At 42.6% G+C, this 25,590-nt stretch overlaps 1 protein-coding gene across 5 annotated transcripts in view; it reads left to right on the top strand.

The window, feature by feature from the left end:
* Nucleotides 1-25,590, top strand: part of WDFY3 (WD repeat and FYVE domain containing 3) — a 365,507-nt gene that overhangs the window by 94,975 nt on the left and 244,942 nt on the right. For all 5 annotated transcript variants that reach the window (XM_040326535.1, XM_040326529.1, XM_040326514.1 and 2 more), the window contains exons 3-4: nucleotides 19,117-19,327; nucleotides 23,265-23,388. In XM_040326535.1, the coding sequence (XP_040182469.1) occupies nucleotides 19,148-19,327; nucleotides 23,265-23,388 (304 nt within the window). In that variant the 5' untranslated portion in view covers nucleotides 19,117-19,147. The remainder of the gene's footprint in view (nucleotides 1-19,116; nucleotides 19,328-23,264; nucleotides 23,389-25,590) is intronic.

The raw sequence follows: 25,590 nt of genomic DNA, 5'->3' as shown, positions 1-25,590 counted from the left end.
AATTAAGACTGAGCTACAACTCTGGTTAAATACATCATCGTAGTGTTTGCTTGTCCCCCTTTCTGGTCCTACCCTACTTAAAATTGATTCCCTGTCATTCTGTCTGCCTGCTGGAGTTGGTAGACATTAAGTTTAAAGTTGACCTGATAAAAGTGAATATTTGCTATGTTCAAGTGAACATTCTAGGAATGTTAATTCTACTGTTAATACGACCCTGAAAAATAAGTGTACTTCCTGGTGTGTGGTAGTGCCTAGGCACTCCTGTGCCCCCAGCTTCAAAGCTGTGTGTATATACAGCGTGAGAACTAAACAATGCTGTCTCTGACTGATGGTGTCAGGAGAGTTGTACTGAGATATAAGTATGTCACTACTGTGCTGCTCTGTTTTCCTTGCTGGAGGCTCTCATGTCGGAAAGCAAAGTCCTGCTTCAGCCAAGATGGTTATCCCCCACACAAAGACACCAGTGCAGAGCAAGACCTGGTATGACAGTAATGGGGAGGAAAAGATCAGCTGCCAAGAGACCACAGTCAAAACTGATGACTAGTCATTTTGCCCTCTCCCCTTTTTTTTGGGGGGGGCGCAGCTTCCACAGTTTAGTTTCTCTTTAATCTTGTTTGAGTTTATGCAGCATTTAAGGACTTGCTCACTTGCATGTTTATTGCCTGCTCAGGCACCCAGTGCGCCATTGTGCGAGGAACAGGAGTGTTTTACCCTCCATCTATACTTGGAAAGTGTTTGTGTTTTTTTTTTTTTTTTTTTTTTTTTATCTACCACTGACTACTAAGCCCACAGCATTGTTTACATTCATTGATGTCAGGGCATTTTGCACTTCCATTGGCCACGGTCTGACTGCCCTAAGGTTTGAAGGACAGTAAACTGCCCCTTTTGCTTCAAAAGTTTGGAGACCGCTCCTTTTTAATGGGTGAATTTAATGGCAGGGGAGCGAATGGAATATGAGAGGGTCCTTCATGGGCAAAGCACAGGTTACCTTTACCATAACTATTTTCAGAGTCTGCATGTAGGGAAAAAAAAAAACGTGTTAATTTATCCAACTGTCATGCAGTCCAAAACGATGTGTATAAGCTAGTGTTGGTCATATAGTGTATATTTAGGCTAGGAATCCTAGACACTTATGTCTTTTTTTGCTTATCCCTTTTCATCAACCATATGATTTTATAACCTCAGAATAAAATATGCTGCAGAAATGGGGTATTCGTCCCATGTACTTTAAGTACAGGACTACAACTGAACAATAGAGAGCAAGACCTGTCAAAGAAATTGCTGCATGTTGCATACCCTTTGTAACTCCTTTCACCTGCACTCATCCGCTTCAGTAGGCTGCTGGATTTTCCCAAGTCTTCAGAAGAATAAATTCACCTTTATGAAAATGTTACAATACATGTTCTATCTTAAATAGAGGTGTATTACTAACGCAACACCCACTGTCATAATATCGTGCATGGGTGGACTACAAGTCTTGTCTATCACTGCGCAGAATATAGTTCTTTTTTTTTTTTTTTTTTTTAAGTGTATTTTGTGTGTGTGTACTCGAGAGAGGAGCCGGACTGCAGGAGTTGGGAGTAGGCAGGCCTCCCCCAGAGGCAATCTGTCATCTTTCTCCATGCCCCGGGTGGCAATGGCGGGTGTGTGAGGGGGTCCTCCCACACAGCCCGCCCTACCTGCTCTGCTTTGAAGCCCAACGGGGCAGAGGGACTCCCTATAAGGGAGTGAGAGGATCTAGCCTGCTCAACCAGCCCCGTTAGTCCTTCGCCTCTCTTTTTAGAGACCGTGTGGTCAAAGTGCGTGCATGTTAACCCAATTTCGAGTGCGTGTAAGTGTGGTGGTTTTTGTGGGAGGGGGGTGGGCGTACTAAGCGGAGGCTTACCTCACATAGCACACCCACCGGGAGCCGGGCTGATACCACCAAACTCAGTTCACATGTAGCCGAGACCGGGATCCGAACCCCTAGCTGCAGAGGTGAATGGCTTGCAGACTATAGTTCTTAATGAATTGTGAGGGCACTGAGTGCTTTTGTAGTTCATTGACACATCCTGCAATTGAGTAACTGTCTGTCTGTCTGTCTGCCTTTATGGGAGGTGCGGGCAGACCGTGTACTGAGAGTCTGCAGGATCCTGACATTGCACCCATGATCTGCTGATCACAAGTGTAATCCTCCCCAGACTAAAAAAAAAATGGCGTTCTGACGACTAGTAAAGCCTGGAGAGGTGACGTCGCCCATAGACCTTCCATTACCCATCTATTTTTGGCACTCCCTCCAATCCCCTGCAGCCACACTGGCTGACACAAAGGGTGGAATCACATGACCAGACCAAAGCGGTCGAAAATGGGTAGGTATACAGATCTTTCTTACACAGGATAGTAAGCATGTTAAGAGGGGGAGAGGGCAGTTTTAAGAACAGTGGGGGGTTAAGCCCGAAATTACACTTTGAAGATATGGTATTGATGTTTTTACTGAGTACATTACATTGTTTTACTTTAAAGGGGTTGTAAACCCTTGTGTTTTCTAACTTTAATGCATCCTATGCATTAAGGTGCAGAACCTTCGGTCATGCAGCAGCCCCCCAGACCCCCCGTTTTACTTACCTGAACCCATTCTTTCTTTCCCCGGAGACAAGCACACCAGCTCTAGCCGGTGTCTCATGTCCTGGTTGTATAGCTTGATAGCAGCGCAGCCATTGGTTCTCGCTGCTGTCAATCAAATCCAATGATGCAGGCGACGTGGGATTGTGCCGAGTCTTGCTGTCTGTGTCAATAGATGCAGTAGCAGGACACGGGAGCGTGCCCGCATGGGTGTCCCGAAGGAGAGCGCTTCTCTGGGGCACTAAAAAGGAGGAGCAACAGGTGCTGCTGAGGGACCCCAGAAGTGGAGGATCAGGGCCACTCTGTGCAAAACCAACTGCACGGAGGAGGTAAGTACGACATGTTTGTTATTTAAAAAAGAGGGTTTAGTAACCCTTTATTATTTTATTTTTTTGTGTGTTTTTCATGCACTGGGCTCCAGTGAATGGTCCGAGACCCCTCTGGCACCTGTAACATGCCCCAGAAGGCTGCAGGCAAATAGAGAGGGGCAGACTTCTGCTCAGATCACCTAGAAAGTAAGAAAAAGTACCTATAATCAAAACTAGATACCCCCCAAGAATAAATTGCCTAATGTGATAAAGGAGGAGGTGGGGCATAAAGCAGAACCTACCCTTTTGGGTGGAGTTCCACTGTCACAGAGATATGTAGATTGGCCACTAGAAGTGGGGTAATTTAGCTGCTACAGTGTACTACTATACTTTTAACCAGCTATTGGGAAATGGTCAAATAACACACAGACCTCCAATATAGGGGTGGGGAGCACTAAAGCACAATCAAGTAGCGGCAAGAGGAATGCAGTGGGAGGGGGAATGTGTCAGTCTCTGCATTCCTCTTGCAGCTGCTTCTCTCAGGAAAGTGCTTACAGCCGAGACAAGCTGCAATTATGAAGCAGCTATCTCCTTCCTAACTGTTTTTTCAGATTGGCATGAGGGTAGGGGGGCAGTTTGGCCCTCATAACTAGGGTTAGGAAGCACCTAACATGGGAAAAAGTATTACATGTACTATGCCCCATAGGAGATAAACAGTAAAGTGGTTTGTTAATAACTGAGTCGGCTTCTATTGTATGTGATCTATGCTGCAGTTGATATTTACTCTGCTACTCATGTTTTGCTCCTTCTGATTGGTGAAAAGGTCCAACAGAGATCTGTTGGCTGAGAAAGGATAAGGTCGCGTACACACGATCGGTCCATCCGATGAGAACGGTCCGAAGGACCGTTGTCATCGGTTAACCGATGAAGCTGACTGATGGTCCGTTGCGCCTACACACCATTGGTTAAAAAAACTATTGTGTCAGAACGCGGTGATGTAAAACACAACGACGTGCTGAAAAAAAACGAAGTTCAATGCTTCTAAGCATGCGTCGACTTGATTCTGAGTATGCGCGTTTTTTAACCAATGCTTTTGCATACTAACGATCGGTTTAAGACCTATCGGTTAGGCGTCCATCGGTTCAATTTTAAAGCAAGTTCTCATTTTTTTGACCAAAGGTTAAAGAACCTATGGGGCCTACACACGATCGGTTTGGACTGATGAAAATGGTCCTTCAGACCGTTCTCCTCTGGCGATCCTATCGTGTGTACGCGGCCTCGAGTGAACCTTATGTATCTGATTACCAGGAAAAGTTTTCTTATAAGATACACAATATCTGAGATTGGCTTTCTTCTTTCTGGGTTTACAGGTTGAACTATTTGCTTTTAACATGTTCCCTGCTTCTCTTTTTTGATGTGCATTAAAAGAGCGCTATGATATCCTTTTTTTTCTGGCGAGTATTTTTGGAACAGTGTGCTAAAATGTTAGTTTCTTTTGTAGTTGAGCGATGCACCTTGCCTTTTGATTGTGTACTTTCAGTGAGAACTACATGCTTTTTCTCTTCAGTTTGTCATCAACAGTGCCAGAGCGTGACCTGACTGTCATATATTTTGTACCTAGACTTGTTTTTCTGATGTTTTACAATGCTTTCCTATAAAGTGTGCATTTTTGCTTACGGAATACTGAAAGCAACACTTTGAAGTCTAACTAAAAGCTAAACTTTTCAATATGATTTTGATAGTAGCAAGGGCACAGAACCCCTATCATGTTTTTTATTGCTGTCTTTGAAGCCCCTTAAGGGTGATTGACCCTTTCCATTTGTCCCGTTTACCATTATCACTAAGAGTAAAAGTAATAAAGAAAAAAACATTATTGTCTATTGACACTAAAATAGAGACGGGAGGGGTAATTTTCCAATGGAAACACTATCGCTGATGATCATAATGACAAACAGGAATTTCCTCTCGCTTCCTGTTTTTGGCTGTGAGACAGGAAGTGAAGGGAAATGTCCCCAATGACCCCCAAATGGCAAAAAATGGACAGGAGTTATAGTCCTGCCTTACTCTTTGTAAAATAGGCAAACGATGGGCCAGATCCTCAAAGAAGTTACACTGGCGTATCTATTGATACGCCACGTAACTTCTAGTTTGCTCCGGCGTATCTTTGTTTTGTATCCACAAAACAAGATACGCCTGAAGCTGGGCTAGATCCGACTGGCGTACGTCTTAGTACGCCATCGGATCTAAGGTGCATATTTACGCTGGCCGCTAGGTGGCGTTTTCATTGATTTCCGCGGCGAGTATGCAAATTAGCTAGATACGGCGATCCACGAACGTACGTCCGGCCGGCGCATTTTTTTACGTCGATTCTGTAAGGCTTTTTTCGGCGTATAGTACCCCTGCTATATGAGGCGTATCCTATGTTAAGTATGGACGTCGTTCCCGCGTAAGTCGTTCGCGAATAGGGCTTTGCGTAGAATGACGTTCACGTCGTAAGCATTGGCTTGTTGCGGGTTAATTGCGAGCATGCGCACTGGGATACCCCCACGGACGGCGCATGCGCCGTTAAAAAAAAAACGTAATTTACGTCGGGTCAAGACGTATTAACATAAAACATGCCCCCATCACATCCATTTGAATTGCACGCCCTTACGCCGCCAAAGTTACACTACGCCGCCGTAACTTGCGGCGCAAATTCTTTCAGGATAAGGAAAATACGCTGTAAGTTACGGCGGCGTAGTGTATCAGAGATACGCTATGCCGGACGCAACAATGCGCCACGCTACGTGGATCTGGCCCAATGACTTTAGTTCTACTTTAACCCCTTCATGTTGACGTAACACATATATGCAGCCTCACGGAAGTGTCCTTTTTCTGTGGGGCCGCATATGTGCATATTGAACCCTAAATTAAGTTGTGCAAAAAGTGTCACCAAAAAAGTAAACATCTCAGTGATAGCTGCACTCACAGGCCCGGATTCACGTAGAAAAGCGTATCTTTGTGCGGGCGTAACGTATCCCATTTACGTTACGCCTCCGCAACTTTTACAGGCAAGTGCCGTATTCTCAAACGAAAGTTGCGGCGGCGTAGCGTAAATAGGCCGGCGTGTGTTATGTTATTTTTATGTGACCCCACGTAAATGACGCTTTTTACGAACGGCGCATGCGGCGTCCGTGAAAGTATCCCAGTGCGCATGCTCCAAATTAACCCATAAGAAGCCAATGCTTTCGACGTGAACGTAAATGACGCCCAGCCCTAATAGCAAACGACTTGCGCAAACAACGTAAAATTTTCAAAATTTGACGCGGGAACGACGTCCATACTTAACATTGGTACGCCTCCATATAGCAGGGGTAATTTTACGCCGGGAAAAGCCTAACGTAAACGGCGTATCTGTACTGCGTCGGCCGGGCGTACGTTCGTGAATTCGCGTATCTAGCTGATTTACATATTTTTAGGCGTAAATCGGCGTACACGCCCCTAGCGGCCAGCGTAAATATGCAGTTAAGATCCGACGGCATAAGACTTACGCCGGTCGGATCTAATACAAATCTATGCGTAACTGATTCTAAGAATCGGGCGCATAGATACGACGGCTCAAACTCCGAGATACGACGGCGTATCTGGAGATACGCCGTCGTATCTCCTTTGAGAATCTGGGCCACTGTATGTCCACATAAATATAGACACAAAACGAATCAATCCAAAAAGTGTTGCACTATCCGCATACATTTATAACAAATATCTAATCAAGTGAAGGATCAAAAAAAATCAAGAAATCTAATTTGCATATAGAGATGCATTAAAGAAAGTTCATATATGATCCAATAACGTCCATCAAAAGAAGAAAAGTGCTCTTGTGCAAAAAGTTCAATAATGCACATGTGTTGGCAAAATAAAAGATTTCTTCACATCCAAAAGTGCACATCCTACTCGCAAGCTGCTTACCAGCTACTATGACTCCCAGATGGGAGTCTGGCTGCACTTTATCCCATTATGTCCATGGGATGGATGTAAATGAGTGGTGATTTCAAGGTGGATTATCGCATCAACAGGATGATCATCAATGGGCTCAGAGAGGGAGAGACAAAGGAGGGACCTCGTAGGGTAGTAATTCAAAGTTCAAGGCTTTTTAATGAAGGTTAACACTACTTGCAAACAGGCAGGGATAAAATTGCATATAGTGCAGTGGATCACATACAGACACCCCAGATAGGTACCATAAACCGATCACAAACAGTGAAACTGGGATCCTTCACCTCAGAAAAACGCACGGTGCCATGTGGGGTCCCCCAAGGATCCCCCCTATCACCGGTGCTGTTTAATATCTATCTTCGTCCTCTCTTTGATATTATCGGTAGCCAAGAACTACTCTATCACTCTTATGCAGACGACACGCAGTTGTATTTTCGCATCTGCCATAAAAAGGATCATCATCTCAGATTAGAGAAATGTCTCTCTTCAATAGAAAACTGGATGACTAAGAGTTATCTCAAACTCAATAGCGCTAAAACTGAACTCTTTATCTTCGATGCCAGTTGGAAGAAACAACCGACAACAAACTGGACACCATCTCCCATCCTGGGACAAATCATCTCCCCTAGCTCCAAAGTCAAAAGTCTGGGAGTCACGTTTGACACCTTCATGACAATGGACGCACAAATAGGGTCAGTAGTCAGCGGGGCGCACCATTTGATGCGCCTACTACGCAGACTGATTCCATTTATCCCCAAAGAAGACGTAGCAGTCGTGGTGGGAACAATCGTGAATTCCAGACTGGACTATGCAAATGCCCTTTACCTCGGGCTCCCCAAGTACCAAATCGCTCGTCTTCAAGTCGTACAGAATACGGCCGCCAGACTGGTGACTGGGAAAAAATCTTGGGAATCAATCTCACCTTCATTGAGATCCCTTCACTGGTTGCCAGTGAAAGACAGAATTGCATTTAAAGCACTCTGCCTGACACATAAGTGCATCCATGGGAAGGCTCCTAGATATCTATGCGACAAGATCAAACCGCACAATTGCAACCGCATTCTGCGATCCACCGACCAAAATCTGGTCAAGGTTCCTAAAACCAAATACAAGTCCAAAGGAGAAAGAAGGTTTGCTTTCCAGGGCCCCAGGCTTTGGAATGCTTTACCAACCAGCATTCGGTTGGAGCAAAACCACCTGTCCTTCAGAAGGCAGATCAAAACCCTGCTTTTCTGATAGGCATGAGACACAAACAACAAGCGCCCAGAGGCGATTCAGTTCGCATGTGCCGCGCTATATAAATTTTTTCATTCATTCATTCATTCATAAGGTCGCGTTTCAAGGGATGAAGGATTATAGCAGTGAGTGTCATCCAAGTTCTATTTATAAGTATAGCTTGCACATACTTGAGTATCTCCCTTTGTGCTGGGAGTATGCTGCGTCTCAAAGGGCCCCGTCACTCCCGGATCTGGGTCACCTGATCGCTGTGGTAGCCTCTGATTGGCTACAACCGTGATCAGTCTCTGTGAAGCCTGCACCCTGTGTTTCCTTATCTGTGTAAAATAAATAAATACCTAGATCGAGATTTGATATAGGTCAGTGCCAGAGTTGGTGATTGGGTCAAAGGTCAGGGTCAGTATATTTTGGGCAGGATTTTTTTTTTCTTCGTATCCCTGTCAGTGTCAGTGTGTTTTTTTTTTAATTTTTTTTATTTAGGTAAGACAAAAAACAAAACAAAGTGCGCACTATTGTTTCTGGGCTGTACTACACATACAAACAACAACCAAAATACACATATGTGGTTTTGCTGCGACGAGCAGGAGAATTAATTTTAGGTTGTTCTTTGGTGGTAGGTTATGGTAGTAACAAAAATATTAGTGCTGTCAAGCAATTAAAATTTCTAATCGCGATTAATCGCATTAATGTCATAGTTAACTCACGATTAATCGCGCGATTAAGGAGGTTCACCCTTTAAAACTTTTTTTTTTTTTTTTTGTTTTCTTATTTATTTTATTTTTTTTTATAATATTAAATTGTGTTTTTTTATTTTTTTACATTTTGATCACTTTTATTGCTGTCACAAGGAATGTAAACATCCCTTGTGACAGCAATAGGTGGTGACAGGTCCTCTTTATGGAGGGATCGGGGGTCTAAAAGACCTCCGAGCCCTCCTTTGCACTTCAAAGTATTCAGATCGCCGAAAACGGCGATTCTGAATACTGTGTACTTTTTTAAATCCGGCGCCATTGGCAGCCGAGAAACCCGGAAGTGACGTCATGACGCCGCTTCCGTGGTTTCAATGCGGAGACTGAATCAAAGCCGTTTACGGCTTAGTGTCAGTCTCCGCCTGGACACAGAAGGCGCCGGATGGAAGATCGGGTCTCCCGGTGGGACGGGAGGCCCGGTTGCGGGCGGTATTACCGCGCTTTCCCATTGATTTCAATGGGAAGGCGCGGTATAGGAGCGGTGAACACACCGCTCCTATACCGCGGTAAAGATGCGGCTAGCAGGACTTTTGGAGCGCTCCTGCTAGCGCACCGCTTCAATGTGAAAGCCTTCGGGCTTTCACATTGAACACTACAGGGCATGATTTTTCATGCGGTATAGCAGCGCTATTTTTAGCGCTGTACCGCATGAAAAACGCCCCAGTGTGCAAGGGACCTAAGTGCCGGTTCACACTACAGCGACATGAAAGTCGGCACGACTTTGCGAGGCAACTTCAAGTCGCCTCCCGGACAGGCAACTTTGGCTGTAATCAAACAATAATCCGCTCTGTAGGAGGGAGGGGTTTGCCTGAGAACTATTTTCTCTTTCTGTAAAGTTGCTTCAGTTAAGACACTGATCCAACTTTGGAGGCAACTTCCATTGAAATCAATGGGTACAAGTCGCCTAGAAGTAGTACAGGAACCTTTTCTGAAGTCAGAGCGACTTCAGTAGTGTGCATTAGGACGGCTCTCATTCACTTTAATCTCTCATGTCGCACGACTTGGAAGGCGACACAAGTCGGATCAGATTTTTAGCCTTTAAAGTCTACATTAACAAATCACAGACCGGTCTCGGCTACATGTGAATTGAGTTTGGTGGTCTCAGCCCGGCTCCCGGTAGTTGTGCTATGCGAGGTAAGCCTGCGCTTAGTACGCCCACCCCCCTCCCACAAAAACCACCACACTTGCACGCACTCGAAATTGGGTTAACATGCACGCACTTTGACCACGCGGTCTCTAAAAAAGAGAGGCGAAGGACTAACGGGGCTGGTTGAGCGGGCAAATCCTCTCACTCCCTTATAGGGAGTCCCTCTGCCCCGTTGGGCTTCAAAGCGGAGCAGGTAGGGCGGGCTGTGTGGGAGGACCCCCTCACACACCCGCCATTGCCACCCGGGGCATGGAGAAAGGTGGCAGATTGCCTCTGGGGGAGGCCTGCCTACTCCCAACTCCTGCAGTCCGGCTCCTCTCTCGAGTACACGCACAAAATACACTTAAAAAAAAAATCACAGACAAATTATACCATATTTGCTTTTTCCAAAGCAGCAGATTCTCTAACTAATAAGCCAAATAAAATATATTTTTGCAGTTTTTTAAAGATTTTTTTTTTTTTCACTGTAGAAGTAACAAGATCTAAGTTAAGTTCTGTCCAAACATATTAATTTTAGAAGAGATGGATAGAATGAGTAAGGATTAGAACCTCGTTCTGGTTTTGTTTTAGAGTGTATGTTACCTCAAATTCTATTATTGAGTATATTTTAGCATTATGTCAGCCTGCCACGTGTACTCTTTCAGTTGGATGCTGAGTTGCTGACAACACGTCAGTTGTTGGCTAGTCATTGCAAAACAGCAACTAAAAGGCTGTCCGCCTGTAGCAGGAAGTGTTTTTACTGGTGGGGTTTCCAGTAAACTTTGCAAGAATATTATACAAAATGATTTGCGTAATTCTTGCGCACCTTACATTAGACGGCAGGCCACCACTGCTGGTAGGGGGGGGGAACAAAATGATCTACTGAGAGAAAACTAAAGGCAAAAGGTTTTTTTCTTCGAACTTTGGCTATGAATTACTCCAAGGTGCCTGCAGGTTCAGAAGTCTGTGAATGCTTTTTTTTAAATAAATAAAAAATTTCTTATTGGGAATGTGTAAATGTTAGTATATACAAAACCTGTATATGGCTCCAAATTTTTAAATTCGATTTAAATTTGGTAGAAAGAATTGATACCCATATTGTATTAACATAAATGGCTAATGCCTCGTACACACGACCAGTTTTCCCGTCGGGAAAACTGCCATGACAGTATTTGGCCGGGGAAAACTGCCCGTGTGTATGCTCCATGGCAGTTTTCCCAACAGGAAAACCACCAGGAATCCGGGCGGGAAAAATTAGAACATGTTCTCTTTTTTCCTGCCGCGATTCCCGGCTGTCTTTTTCCCGGCAGTTATCCTATGGGAAACGCTGCGGTGGAGCATGCACACGGTTGTGTTGCCCGGCCAAAGCTCTCATGGCAGTTTTCCTGCCATAAAAACCGGCCGTGTGTAGGGGGAAAAAGCTGCCCAGCATGTTCTTGGCTTTCCCCTCTGGTTTCCCAGCAGTAAAAAGTCTGCCGGGAAACTCGTACGTGTGTACGAGGCATTATACAAATAAATGGGGGCTCTGATGGGGTGGACGTGTAGAATACAATATAATGCATGTCGCATTCATTACACCTGTAAATATTTATATACCCCAGGTACAGAGAAAAATTATACTGTGTGTTGCTAAAAGTAAAATTCCCTGCTGTACAATGACGGTGTAAGAAAACACTCTGGTCCTTGCATGCAAGGGTGACTCCTCAGGTGGCTGCAAGTGAAAGAAGTCAACCTGATACAGGAAACCTGGGGCAGTGATTATGGCACAGGATTGAAACCTAGGTACAGAAATAAAAGATAAAGAAGCTGCATACTCGGTAAGTAATTAACTGCTTGCCGACTGCATCACGTAAGATTTTGGCGATAGATCGGCTCTTGAACCGGATCACGTAACTAGTAGGTGACTCGGCACGTTTGGGTAGGGCGCACCGTGGCCGTGCTGTGATTAGACACAGCAGAAGCTGATCAGCGTGTGTCGGCCAATGGATGTCCACCGACACCTGCTGATCGGCGAGGAGAGGCACAGAATAGAGCTCTGCCTGTCGGTGGGGATGTGCTGGGTTTTGTTTCCTTGCAAAGCAAGAAATAAAATCCAACACATCCCTTTGTAAAAAGAGCATATAGTAAACACAAAAACCCTAGTTAGGCACACATTTCACCCTTTGATTGCCCTAGATCTTTAAACCCCTTTCCAGTCGGTGTCATTAGTACAGTGACCGTGCTCTGGTTTCAACAAAGTCTCAAAAGTGTCAGATTGTCTGCCGCAATATCGCAGTCCCACTATAAGTCGTTGATCGACGACATAACTAGTATAAAACCAATCAATATACTTTCAGATTTTTTTTTTTTTTTCGACAAATGTTGCAGAATACTTATTGGCCTGTATTTATAAACACATTTTTACGTTTTTTTTATATATATATATATATATATATATATATATATATATATATATATATATATATATATATATATATATATATATATATATATATATATATATATACTGGTATATATAATATATATATCGTGGTTCTTCAAGATAAAATGCCATTTTGTTCACACATTGGCACAATTGCACTGAGCTTTTAAGTTTAACAAGAAAGAAAGCCAAGAGTTTTTACTTTGAACAGTGGCCTGGAGTTCATTTCTGAGATTTATTAGATGTGACAACATAATTTAGTTTGTGTAGGCACGCTGAGGGGCGCTCAGCATGCTCTCATATTATCTGTTTCTTTTTGGTGCAGCAGAAGGCCTCGTGAAAAGTGACATTATTATAGCGGCATCTGCTCTCTCTTGTTAAGTATTGCTGAAAACAAATTTAGGTGGGCTTTAAAGGTACGCTCCAGGTAAAAGGGAAAATGCAACCTTGTGTAGGATACTGGGAACAAAGCCAGCCTATCCCGTTATTTTTTATTTTTTTTTGTCTGTAATTTGGTGATCCTGGAACAAAACTGTTAAAGATGCTAGAGCACCCTTCTTGCTCTTAAAGTGGTTGTAAACCCCAAAACACATAAAAAAAAAAAAAAAAGAAAGACAAAGGCATAATGACTAGCATACTAGCTCATTATGAATTACTTACCTTAGATTGAAGCCCCTGCAGCGACCCTAGTTCCTCTCCTCCGCCATGATACCCGGAGTGACTTCTGGGTATCGACGCTCCGGCACTGTGACTGGCAGGAGCGGCGATGCCGTCACTCCCGTGCATGCGCTCGGAACCGGCACGATCCCCGCACATGTACGAGTTTTCGGCACTTTCCCATTCAAGACCTATGCATTAAGGTGAAAAAACATCCGACAATACCAGCCCCTCCCCCGAGCCCCCGTTATACTTTCCTGACCCCTCGAAAGTCCCACACTCCCCCCGAAATCCTCTTCGCTGCTTAGCCTGGCCGTTGATTAACTACACTGTATGGATTGAAAGAAGCACAGCCATAGGCTTGCGCTGCTGTCAATCACATCCAATGACACGCCCGATTGGACTTGTGTACACACAATTGAATAATCTGACAACATACATTTGTTGTTGGTAAATTTTAAAGCACGCTATCCAACATTTGTTGGCGAAAAATCTGACAACAATTGTCCGGAGCATACAAAAGGTCGGATTTTCCGACAACAGCCTGTCCTCACACAATTCCTGTTGGAAAATCCGATCGTATGTACGGGCCTTTAAAGTGAGTGTTTGTTTTTATGTCCAGACAAGCTAAACTCTTCAAATGATATTATAGAAGGGGCCGTTTTGTATTTGGATGTTCTTTATTAATTAGTAATGGCGGGTGGTGGCAGCACGTTCCAGTGTTCTAGTCTTTTTGCCATTTGTCTAACACGCTACTAGACTCTATTACTCTCTGCTTGATGTGCCTGGCTGTGATATAATAAAGAGACATTACTGTAGTCACTGAAAATGCCACAGGCAAATATCATTAAAATGTATTTCATTAAAATAGTGACAGGTCATTTCCTTTCTGGAGACAAATGCTCTTATTATTGTCTGTTTTTGTGAGAGGGGTAATATGTTTGTGCCAAAGCTTTAAAATTGGGAATGTAAATCTTTACACTTTATACAGACTTGTTCAATAAAACGGATCAATGGGGAAATTTCAGCATTCATAGCAACAGAAATAAGTCCAACTTTACTAAAGTGAGTTGCATGGTATTGTACACCCTATCAACACCCATCATACCATAAGAACATACCTAAAATATAAAATAAAAAACACAACAAGGATTGTGGAGTAGTTTAGGCCGCAGCCCCTTTATTGGGTTTAAACCAATTTTAATTATGAAATGAACTTTAACCTTTAATACCAAACAGAATCGCTGTAACCATTAACAGACCAACATGTTTAGTCACTAAGACTCGAGCAGCAATATCTTATACCTACCAAATACCAGTTTACTAACCACTGTCCACTGTGTGTGGGCGACATTACCCAAAAAGATAGACCTTCAATATCAAACAGAACTGTTGGTAATCCATAACAGACCAACTTTCTTAGTCAAGACTCAAGCAGTAATATTTTATATAAAACAAGTAACAGCGTACCAACCACTGTCCACGCACAAAGTGGGCGACATTACCCACTTAAAGGGGGACCGCGACGAGGGGAATTATAGGGGAGGGAGGGTGGGAGAGCAGGTCAAAAGATCCAGAGGGAAGGCTGAGGAGAATCCAGAGGCGAGTCCAGCTGACAGACCTGAGGTAAATGCTGACTCCTCCCAGTGACAGGAGATGATATAAGTAAAAGGTTACACTCATTGGCTAGATGTTTCCCGCCAAATGATTTGTCACCAATCCAGACACCAAAACAAAAAAAAATTTAGAAATGAAGTTATGTGTAATAAAACAGAATGACACAGGGAAAAAGTATTGAACATGCTAGCGGAAATGTCATTATTACTTCATACAAAATCCTTAGTTGGTAATGACAGCTTGAAGACGCCTCCTGTATGGAGAAACTAGTCGTATGCATTGCTCAGGTGTGATTTTGGCCCATTCCACACAAACCGTTTTCAAATCTTGACGGTTCTGTGGACCTCTTCGATGAAATCTGATCTTTAGTTCTTTTCATAGGTTTTTTATTGGATTCAAGTCAGGTGATTGGCTGGGCCGTTCTAGCAGGTTTATCCATCATTGTCTTGCTGAAATGTCCACCCTCATTTCATTTTCATCATCCTGGTAGATGGCAGCAGATTTTTATCAAGAATGTCTTTGTACACTTTTCCATTCATCTTTCCTTCAACAATATGAAGTTCCCACCTCCAAACTTCACTGTTTTTTTGGGGTGATGTACAGTGCCATTTGACCTCCAAACATTGTATTCTGTCATTCAAAGAGTTTAAATTTTGGTTTCATCTGACTAGACTACATTCTCCCAGTATTTCACAGGCTTGTCTAAATGTTGTGCAGCAAACGTTAAACAAGCTTTAAAGCGGAGTTCCTACCAAAAAAATAAATATTAAAAGTCCGCTACAAATACTGCAGCTGCTGACTTTAATAGTCGGACACTTAGGCCTTGTACACATGGTCGGTCAAAACCGATGGAAACGGACTGAAGGTCCGTTTCATCGGTCCAAACCGATGGTGTGTGGGCCCCATCGGTCCGTTATCCTTCGGTCGAAAAATGTAGAACTTACTTTAAAATTCAACCGATGGACGCCTAACCGATCGGTCAAAACCGACGGTTAGTATGCAAAAGCATCGGTTAAAAGCCAGCGCATGCTCAGAATCAAGTCATCGCATGCTTGGAAGCATTGAACTTCATTTTTCTCAGCACGTTGTGTTTTACGTCACCACGTTGGACTCGATCGTTTTTTTAACTGATGGTGTGTAGGCACATCAGACCATCAGTCAGCTTCATCGGTTAACCGATGAAACGGTCCTTCAGTCCGTTCTCATCGGATGGACTGATCGTGTGTACCTGTCCCACGGTCCAGCAATGCGGGGACAACGAAGCCCCGCTCCTCTCCCCTCCTCTCTGCGTCACCAGCATTGTTACTCTGGGCGCCCAGCCGGGTGCGAGCCATGCTGCGACTGGCCGAGCAATCATCTGGGACCTGTGACATGTCCCAGATGATTGCCGAGAGGGAGGGGGGAGAGGTGAACTTCCTTCCTGCGACACGGTTCCCTCCGGGAGTAAGTGGGATCTGGAACCTTCTAAAAAGAGTGCCCCCCCCCCCCAAATAATTATGTGGCATGTCAGGGGGTCACCTTCCCTTTAAACGGAAGTTCAATTTTTGGGTAAAACTCTGCTTTTAACATGTGTTTATCAGTGCTCACTGGAACATTCAGAAGTATAGAAATCCTTCTGAAAGCAATACCAGCAGTATGTTTCGCAATAATAAGGTTGCAAATGTTTGGGGCGGGGGGGCTCTTTGCTTTTACCCATCATGACATGTTTCTTGTGTGACACCTTGGTAATGACTAGCCTTCTTTAGGCTATCAGTTGAGACTAAACCAGCTGATATTATGTGCACTGACAAGGGTCATTATTGCTTTCTAACTACTGATAGATTTTAGCTGATGTCTTGGCTTTCCATGCCTTTTTTTTTTTTTTTTGCACCTCCCATTCTTTGTGTGTTCAATACTTTTCCACTGTGTTATTCCACTTTATTACACATAACTTAAAGGGTCACTAAAGGATTTTTTTTTTTTTTAGCTAAATAGCTTCCTTTACCTTACTGCAGTCCTGGTTTCATGTCCTCATTGTTCGTTTTTGCTCTGATGCTGTAATTCTGCTCTGTTCTGGACACTTCCTGGTTGTCTGTTTCCTGATCACCACAGTACTGGGAGATTCTAGTTTCGTTTTCCAAACCAATACTGCTCTATGGGTCTGTCCAGCACAGAGGCATCAAATAACATGCAAAAACTAAGCTAGATGCAAAAACAAAACTGAAACTAGGAGGTACATTATATGATTGATTTTTATCTATTTTTAATCGTTTTTAAAATGAATCTGTTAACTATTATGTCTCTATACCCTGTAAACAGTCATTTCAGCAAAATTTTTTTTTTCCTTTAGTGACCCTTTAACTTCTGACCTTATTTGTTTTGGTTTATTTGCATGTATGGATTGCATGGGTTGTTGCCGACATGCAGTGAAAATTTGTCAATAGCGCCTTTAGAAATATAATTGCATAGAACAATGGTGATGTGTTCAATACTTATTTTACCCACTGTATTGGCGAACATGTATGTCAGAACAGTATAATAAAATGTCATACATTGATTTTTTTTTTTTTTTTACCAGCAAAATAATGCATCTGCTGTGACTCCCCGGAGCCTGCCCATATACTGTGTGTAGTAGAGGTTTTTTGGAAGTGTAGTTCTTGGGGGTACGTTTATGCTAATAATGGACTTTCCAGCAGCTGCCCCTGCAAGACTTTTACAAGCCTGACAATGTATTGGGAATAATAAAAACTGTTTTAAGGCTACAGAAAAAGGATAATAGAAAATGTCATGTTTGGACATGATGTAGAGAGGGGGGTGAAGGGGGGAAAACGAGTAATGATTGCACAGATTTTTTATTTATTTATATAATATATACAAGTGTGTGTGTGTGTGTGTGTGTGTGTGTGTGTGTGTGTGTGTGTGTGTGTGTGTGTGTGTGTAAAATATATATATATATATATATATATGTGTGTGTGATAAATAAATATATATATATATATATATATATATATATATATATATATATATATATATATATATATATATATATATATATGTATATATATATATAATCTTTATATAATCTTATTATCTTCTAATCTAATATACAGTAGTCAAGTACAAGGTGATCAAAGACAGTTTTGTTAGTGCGTCAAATGATGAAATTAGTTGATTGTTTCCCTATGTCCCCTTCAAACTTGACATAGATCAAACTAATAATAAAGGGGGAAAAAAAATCACGGTGAAAATACCTATAATATAATTGAAGCATTCTTGAGGTCCATATAGGTCAGTAGGGTGAAATAAAAGTATGGGGTGCCAGAAAGTAGGTTGAACCAACTTACCCAGGTTATATTGCAGTAAGGGCAACGTGATGCATAACATATCTACCAATAATGAATGGAGTACATTGTAACAACATTCACTGAGGTTCTGATGGCAATATCTAATGTACTGATGAAAGTTTTCATGTGAGCATTCGTACGAAAATCCACCAGTTCATGGCCAGCTTAAATCCGGCCATAGATGGTTCAAATCTAGGCATGTTCAGCAGGGACCGGCTGAGATTCAATCTATCTACGGGCAGGCTTAAATATATTGGGCATAACAAGCATGTTGGAGTTCTAGCATGGGATTATTGCCAGCAGCTATAATCATAATCATTGTGTTCTGCCGGAAAGATAGGTTACCTGCGCACCCCTACCAGCAGAACACCTGTGGTTGCAGGAAAGAAAATCCCATAATCTATGGCCTGCCTTAAACTTTAGAATACCTTTTTGTAAGCGTCAATCTCCATTACATGTTTTTCAAAATCAAACCAAGGGTGGGCAGGCAAATGCAGAAGTCTGTTACCATATCTATATGCCAGCGTGCACTTGTAAAGGGGATTTCCAGCGAAAGTGGTAATCCATCCTCCATCTGCTACTCATGAGAAAAATAAGTTTCCCTGACTTTTCCAAATCTGTAAAATATCCGTCCAGATTTTGCTTACAGTACCACCTTCAATTATAATGGTGTTGGATGATACAATAATAACAGAGTACATCGGTTAGAAAGGACTTTGGCTGTCCAAGCAATGCAAACAATGGTGGCATGCGCGTCCTGCTGTTTACAAGAGTGCTGTGGAAGGATCCTGCTGTGTTTTTATGCAGAGAAGGGACTTGTGTTGTATTCACAGATGAGTCTGAAAAAAGAGTAGTTTGATGCTAGAATTGTTAGATACATGGATTACTTGTGTCTTTATCTTTTGGAGTGTTATTTTTTATTTTTTTTTGGTATATATGTCATTTTTAAAATCTTGAAAAGTTGTAAGAAAACAAATTGGTGTTATTTTTCTGCTCGTATCTGGTGGTCTTGTTAAAGAGGAAAAAAATGTTTTATATTGCTTGAAATGATCGTTAAATGGGTGATTTGTTTATGGTAATTATTTATTTTTTTTCCCTGTAGGTAAGAAGGGAGCATTAACAAAAGTGCAACCATGAATATGGTGAAGAGGATCATGGGCCGACCTCGGCAAGAGGAGTGCAGCCCGCAGGACAATGCCCTAGGTTTAATGCATTTGAGGCGACTCTTCACTGAGCTTTGTCATCCTGCCCGACACATGACTCAAAAGGAACAGGAAGAAAAACTTTACATGATGCTGCCTGTCTTTAACAGGGTAAGTGCAGGTTATAGTGATAGTACTAGTGCTTTAGAGGAAGTATAGTTGCCTTTTTTGGCCTACTCCCCCCAACCCTCCCTTACCACCACCTAAAACAACTTTAGTTACCTGAATAAAACTGCTTTTGCCTGGTACTCGCGTACCCCTGCCAGTTCAACAGAAACCGGTCTAATCACTGGCTTACATTGAATGGACCGCTTGGAAAACCATCAATTGATCAGTAGGCTGCAAATGCTGATCTGTGTATCCTAATGGGGGGGGGGGGTCCCGATCCTGGTCCCGGTCCCTGTCCCTGATGTCATAATACAATAGAGGGATCCCTGCATTCACATTGTTTGTGTTGATGCAGAGATCTCCACTGGTTGAATGAATGAAAAAAAACGTACATGTATGCTCATGTTATGTCCTACAGTAGTCTTTTGAGGCTGCAGCTAAAATCTTCTTTGCCCTTGCTGTACCTCTGCAGTTGTTTTCCTATAGGGATTAAAGTGGTTCTAAAGGCAGAAGGTTTTTTTTTTATCCTGACAGCCCCCCTCAACCCCTTCTAATACCCATCTCGATCCAGCGATTGTTACACAAGAGACTCGGCTGTCCAGGGCTCTCTCCTGATTGGCTGAGACACACAGCGGGTGCCATGGGCTTCCTCTGCTGCCCATCAAAGTCAGTGAGCCAGTGATAGAGAGAGAGGGCTGCGGTAAACCGTGGCTCCATGTCTGAATTGACACAAAGCAGCGGCTCGGCCTGGGTTCCCCCATAATAATCTGCTTGCTAAAGGGGGCACTTAGCAGGGAGGGGCCAGGAGCGTTGGCGAGGGACCCGAGAAGAGGAGGATCTGGGCTGCTCTGTGCAAAACCATTGCACAGAGCAGGCAAGTCTAATATATATATATATATATATATATATATATATATATATATATATATATATATATATATATATATATATATATATATATATATATTGTGACAGAGTACATGATTCCAGGTATGTCAGTGTGAGATTGGAAAGGTCAGCTTTCCCTGTCTTAGAAAGGGTTAAGCCTGGCCCAACAGGTAAACCTCCTCTCTCTCCCTATTAATTAGCCTGCACCTGATGGAGTCTAGGGAGGGGAGAGCTCAGTGTGAGATCCAGGCTGTGCTGGATGGGCAGACTGAAGTCTGTCTGTGTATCTGAGGAACAAGGTCTGTCAGAACTTATTGTTTATATTGAACTATTATTTTTGTTTGTTTATACTGGAGGCCGGAATAGCCGCCCCAGTAACCCGTAGTGAGGGACACTACTGTTTAGTTAGCCTCCTAAGCTGGAGTAGGCCTTTTTGTTTGTATTATTATTTTTGATGCAATAAAGCCATATTTATTGCTATTTTGGTGACTTTGCTGCGCTGCATGTTTCCCTATTTCTACTAACCCAAGCGACTTTGCCACAAGATATATATATATATATATATATATATATATATATATATATATATATATATATATATATATATATATATATATATATATATATATATATAATCATTTTTAGACAAAAAAAGCAGCGAATGAATAAAATGCTAACTGTGCCAGGTCACAATTTTAGGTGCTAAGATGCCACTGTATGACAACCTAGTGGTTGATTCATCTTGTCTGTTTCCACCAACAACTAAAATATTGGCTTTGAGTAGACTGAATCTTTAAAGCATATTCAAGCGCATCAAAACAAAAATAGAGTATTTTGCAGCTTACCAGTTCTAACAGATGTTTTGTATTGGTTGCCCTTTTAAACATTTTTCTTTTCAAGTGTATACAGTACAGATTTTAGATGACCAGTTGAAGATTAAGGCCACTTTCACATGGTTGAACCGTTCAGGTCTGCCTGTCAGTTTTTTCGGCGGACCTGAACAGGCGCTCCATGCAAGTCTATGGAGCGATGGATGTCAGCGGTGACAATGTCCGCTGACATCCGGTCCGATCTGCTAAAATTAGACAGATGGCGATTACGTTGTTTTCGTTCGATCTCTCCATAGGAGACAGCTGCGCTCGACCAGCCCCTCCCTGCTCAGTAAACAGAGAGGGACCTGTCATCCACCGGCTCAGCAGAGATCAACGGAGAGATCTCCCGCTGAGCTGACGAACTCCGTGGCAACGGATCCAACTCGTGTGAATGAGGCCTTTGACCCCTTTCACACTGGGACGGTTTGCCTGAACACCGTCTCCCATTTAAGTGTTACTTTTCATATTGGGGCACTGCACTTGCAGGGACATTCTGAAAAGTCCTGTAAGCAGCTTCTTTGTGGTGGTTTAGGACCGCTGTATATTGTGCTCCAAAAACGCCCTGCCCATTGGAATGAAAACACAAAACTGGAGTTTTTAACCCCTTCTTTGGGGGTTAAAAGCACCCTGCTAGCAGGCAAAAAGCACTGCTTAAACAGCGCTAAAGCCCTGCTAAAACGAGCCGCTCTTTAGCGCCAACACGGCTGGTTGATTTCAAATGATTAAAGTAGCAAGAGATTTTTAAATTATTCAAAAATAATATATATATATTTTTTTTTGCTTGACTTTTTACTTCATTATGATAATGATGATAATACTTGTAGTTCATGTTATCGGTTGGAAATTTTCAGGTGATGATGTGATTTTCTGAAGATGGTAGGATTTTCTAAGAATCTGTTAAGTTAAAGATTCACCAGCCAGGCTTAAAGAGGTTGTAACCATAAAAAACAAAAAAAACATGCTGTTCCTTTTTTAAAGCATGTTAAACCGCATAGTGCTTGTGCTGTGTCATTTGTCACTTTCTATGCTGTAAAGTACCTGGTTGATCCTGCCTGTTCTTTTGACTCCCTAGGTGTGCTGACCACGGGAATAGCGGTACAAACCCACCCCTCCCCTCGCCTTTGTAGTATAGCTTGTTGTAACAGAAGTGCTGGCAGTATTTGTGATCACTGACTTTACAACCACTTAAATTGTCTATTAAAAGATCTAAAACTAACCAAGCCATGTTATGAGCAGTATGGTTTATTAAAGTACAGGGGTTGGAATCACTGTCAGATTTTTATTGTGGTTGTCTGTGTCCCTGCAACTGAGCTTTACTGACCATCATCACAAAGACTAGAAAGTGATGGGAGATCCAAAATTCTCATCTGTTATCAGAATAGGATAGCAGGGAAAATCTTCCAGTGGGATCACTCGTACCTAGAGCTTTATTTTGAAAGGATTTCTCCCTTCACTAAGGGAAATGGCCCTTCAGTTGGGTGCAGGTGGCATTCCCTATATGTTCTGAAACATTTCATATAACCTCAAAATGATTTGTTCCAATATCTACCTATTTTTATTAGATTGGCGTGAATATAAAAATGTATTATTATTGTATAATTTTTTTTAACTGAGTAATGAAGCAATTTGATGTCTCTTAACATCTTAAAGTTGAACTTTAGTCAAAAAATTAGGTCCTGCTTTTTGACTTTAGGCTGGCCTCATTTGCAGGTATGTAAAACATAAAAAAAAAGTGTATATACTGTGTAAAATCCAGTAATAGGATGTCTCACCCTGCTCTGCACATGCTCAGTTGCTCACCTATCTTTAGGCACTTGTAAAGGCCGATCTGTTGACAGCCTAGGTTTACTACTGCTTAGGGGCTCTGGGCTTCAGCAAAATGGCAGTCTCCAGCCAAAAGAAACAGAAGCAATGCTGGAGGCATTTAACAGCACACCCATTTTTTGTAGCATAACTATTAATGTGGAATGTATGTTTCTTGCTGTTATGGGTAAAGTTCTGCCTTAAAGTTATGCTAAAACCGTAAATTAGATTTTTTTTTAGATTTTTTTTTTTTTACCACCATATTTCAACATTTGTTTGGAAAAAATATTGTACAATTTATACTCCCTTTTTTATTTATTTTTTGCTTCACAATATTTTATTGTTGCATTTGATTCACGATTTTCTTTTATTATTAGGTGTTTGGAAATGCACCTCCTAGCACAATGACCGAGAAGTTTTCAGACCTTCTACAGTTTACAACGCAAGTGTCACGCTTGATGGTGACTGAGATTCGAAGGAGAGCTTCTAATAAGTCCACAGGTGTGTTTACTTTTTCATCTTTTGTATTTAAATATAATACAGACTTGTATCTGATTTAGCTGGCATACCATGCCCACCTGTTGAACTTCCTGCTGTTCATGCATCAGAGCTCTTTATGTACCAATAGTCTCCTCCCTGCTGTCAGAAAACAATAACTTAGTGGGGAGGATTCCCCTATCCACATCAAATGTGTGGATGGGGGAATTACTCCTGTATCGCCAGCCTAAAGCCTAGTGCACACTATCAGTTTTTTATTTAACCCAGCGGGCTGAGCGGAAAAATAAATAAAGCAAGGAGCTCGCTGTGCTATCTGGTAGTACAGCGATCTCCCCCACTGAGGTATTGTGTTCTGCACTGCCGCCCCCTGCCTGGACACACCGATCAGCACTCACAGCCATTTCTTGTACATGTAGTGCTCCTCATGGTTTTATGTGGATAAAGGCATTTGGATCTCAGTTTTCTGTGCAGCCATCTGGGCTTTCCTTTCATTATTACTCACAGCCATTGGCTGTTGACCCTGATCAGATGCCGATTGAATGCTGGTTTTCCAGCTCGCCCACTCGACCGGGCTGGTGTACACATGGGCCAATTGTTGGGTAGCTTCTCTTGAACCAGCTGATATTTGGCCCCTGTGTACCAGACTTTAGACTGGAGCAGTCAGAATCTGGAGTACATGTACCCTTATTCAATTAGTCAAGTGGAGTTGTTGTTGTTGTTGTAGACCAAGTTCAAAGCCTACTAGCTGTCTTCAAGTAAGGGTATTGGCCGACACATTACCAGGTGAAGAGATTAGTGATTTCCTTAATCCAACCGCATATACAACTACTCTTAGGCCCCGTACTAACGACCAAACATGTCTGCTGAAACTGGTCCGCGGACCAGTTTCAGCAGACATGTTTGGCCGTGTGTAGGCACGAGCGGACCATTTTCGGGCGGATCGGACAGGTTTCCAGCGGACAACCGTTTCCTGGACTTGCTTTAAAACAGTCCGCTGGAAACCTGTCCCCCCGACATGTACGGTCGTCTGTACAGACCTACCGTACATGTCCGGCCGCCCGCCATCCCTCGCATGCGTCGAATGACTTCGACGCATGCGTGGAAGCTTTTTAAAGGCAGGCCGCCCACGTCGCCGCGTCATTGTCGCGGCCACACTGCGTCATCGACGCGGCGACACCGCGGACACGCCCCGCGTATTGTTTACGCGCGGACTTCTGTTCGATGGTGTGTACAGCCATCGAACAGAAGTCCCCGGGCAGACATGTCCGATGAAAACGGTCCGCGGACCGGTTTCATCGGACATGTCTGCTTGTGAGTACTCGGCCTTAGAAGCATTTTCTCATCAGACAAAGGCCTAACCCTTCCCCACTCAGCCAAACAAAAAATCTTACATGTTTATGTATCATTTTGTGTATTTGAGCCTTGTAAAAAGTCACATTCTGTAAATGGTAGGGAAAGAACATTGTCATTGTAATATAGTGTATGGTCATGAAGTTTTTATATACAGTGCCTTGCAAAAGAATTCACTCCCCTTGGCTTTTGACCTATTTTGCTACATTACAACATTTACTTCAATGTTTTTTTAATCTGAATTATATGTGATGGATCAGAACACAATAGTCTAAGTTGGTGAAGTAAAATTTGAAAAATATATACATAAAACTATTTTTCAGAAATAAAAACTGCTAATTGGCATGTGCGTATGTATTTACCCCCTTTTATTATGAAGCCCATAAAAAGCTCTGGTGCAACCAATTGCCTTCAGAAGTCACAACATTTTTCGGGTTGTAAAAAATGACATTTTTTATGGTATAGAAAAAAATGATTTTTTTTCAACCCGATCGTTAAAATGGCCTTGCCTATACACGATCGTGAAAAAAAAAATGCTCTAGCAAAGCGCGGTGACGTACGACGGCACTATAAAGGGAAAGTTCAATGCGGATGACGCCACCCTTGGGGCTGCTTTTGCAGATTTCGTGTTAGTAAAAGACAATTTGCGCTTTTCAGTCTGTTACAGCGTGATGAATGTGCTTACTCCATTACGAACGCTAGTTTTACCAGAACGAGCGCTCCCGTCTCATAATTTGCTTCTCAAGCATTTTTCACGTTGTTAAAGCCCACACACAACATTTTTTTACGACGTTACAACACTGGTTTAAGGGGAAACATGTAAATGTGTTCGAATGGCCTAGTCCAGGGGTGGGC

The sequence above is a fragment of the Rana temporaria genome, chromosome 1, assembly GCF_905171775.1.
Source record: "Rana temporaria chromosome 1, aRanTem1.1, whole genome shotgun sequence".
NCBI classification, from domain to species: domain Eukaryota; kingdom Metazoa; phylum Chordata; class Amphibia; order Anura; family Ranidae; genus Rana; species Rana temporaria.
The sequence above is the reverse complement of the archived record's forward strand: the minus strand, read 5'-3'. Positions and strand labels throughout refer to the sequence as shown.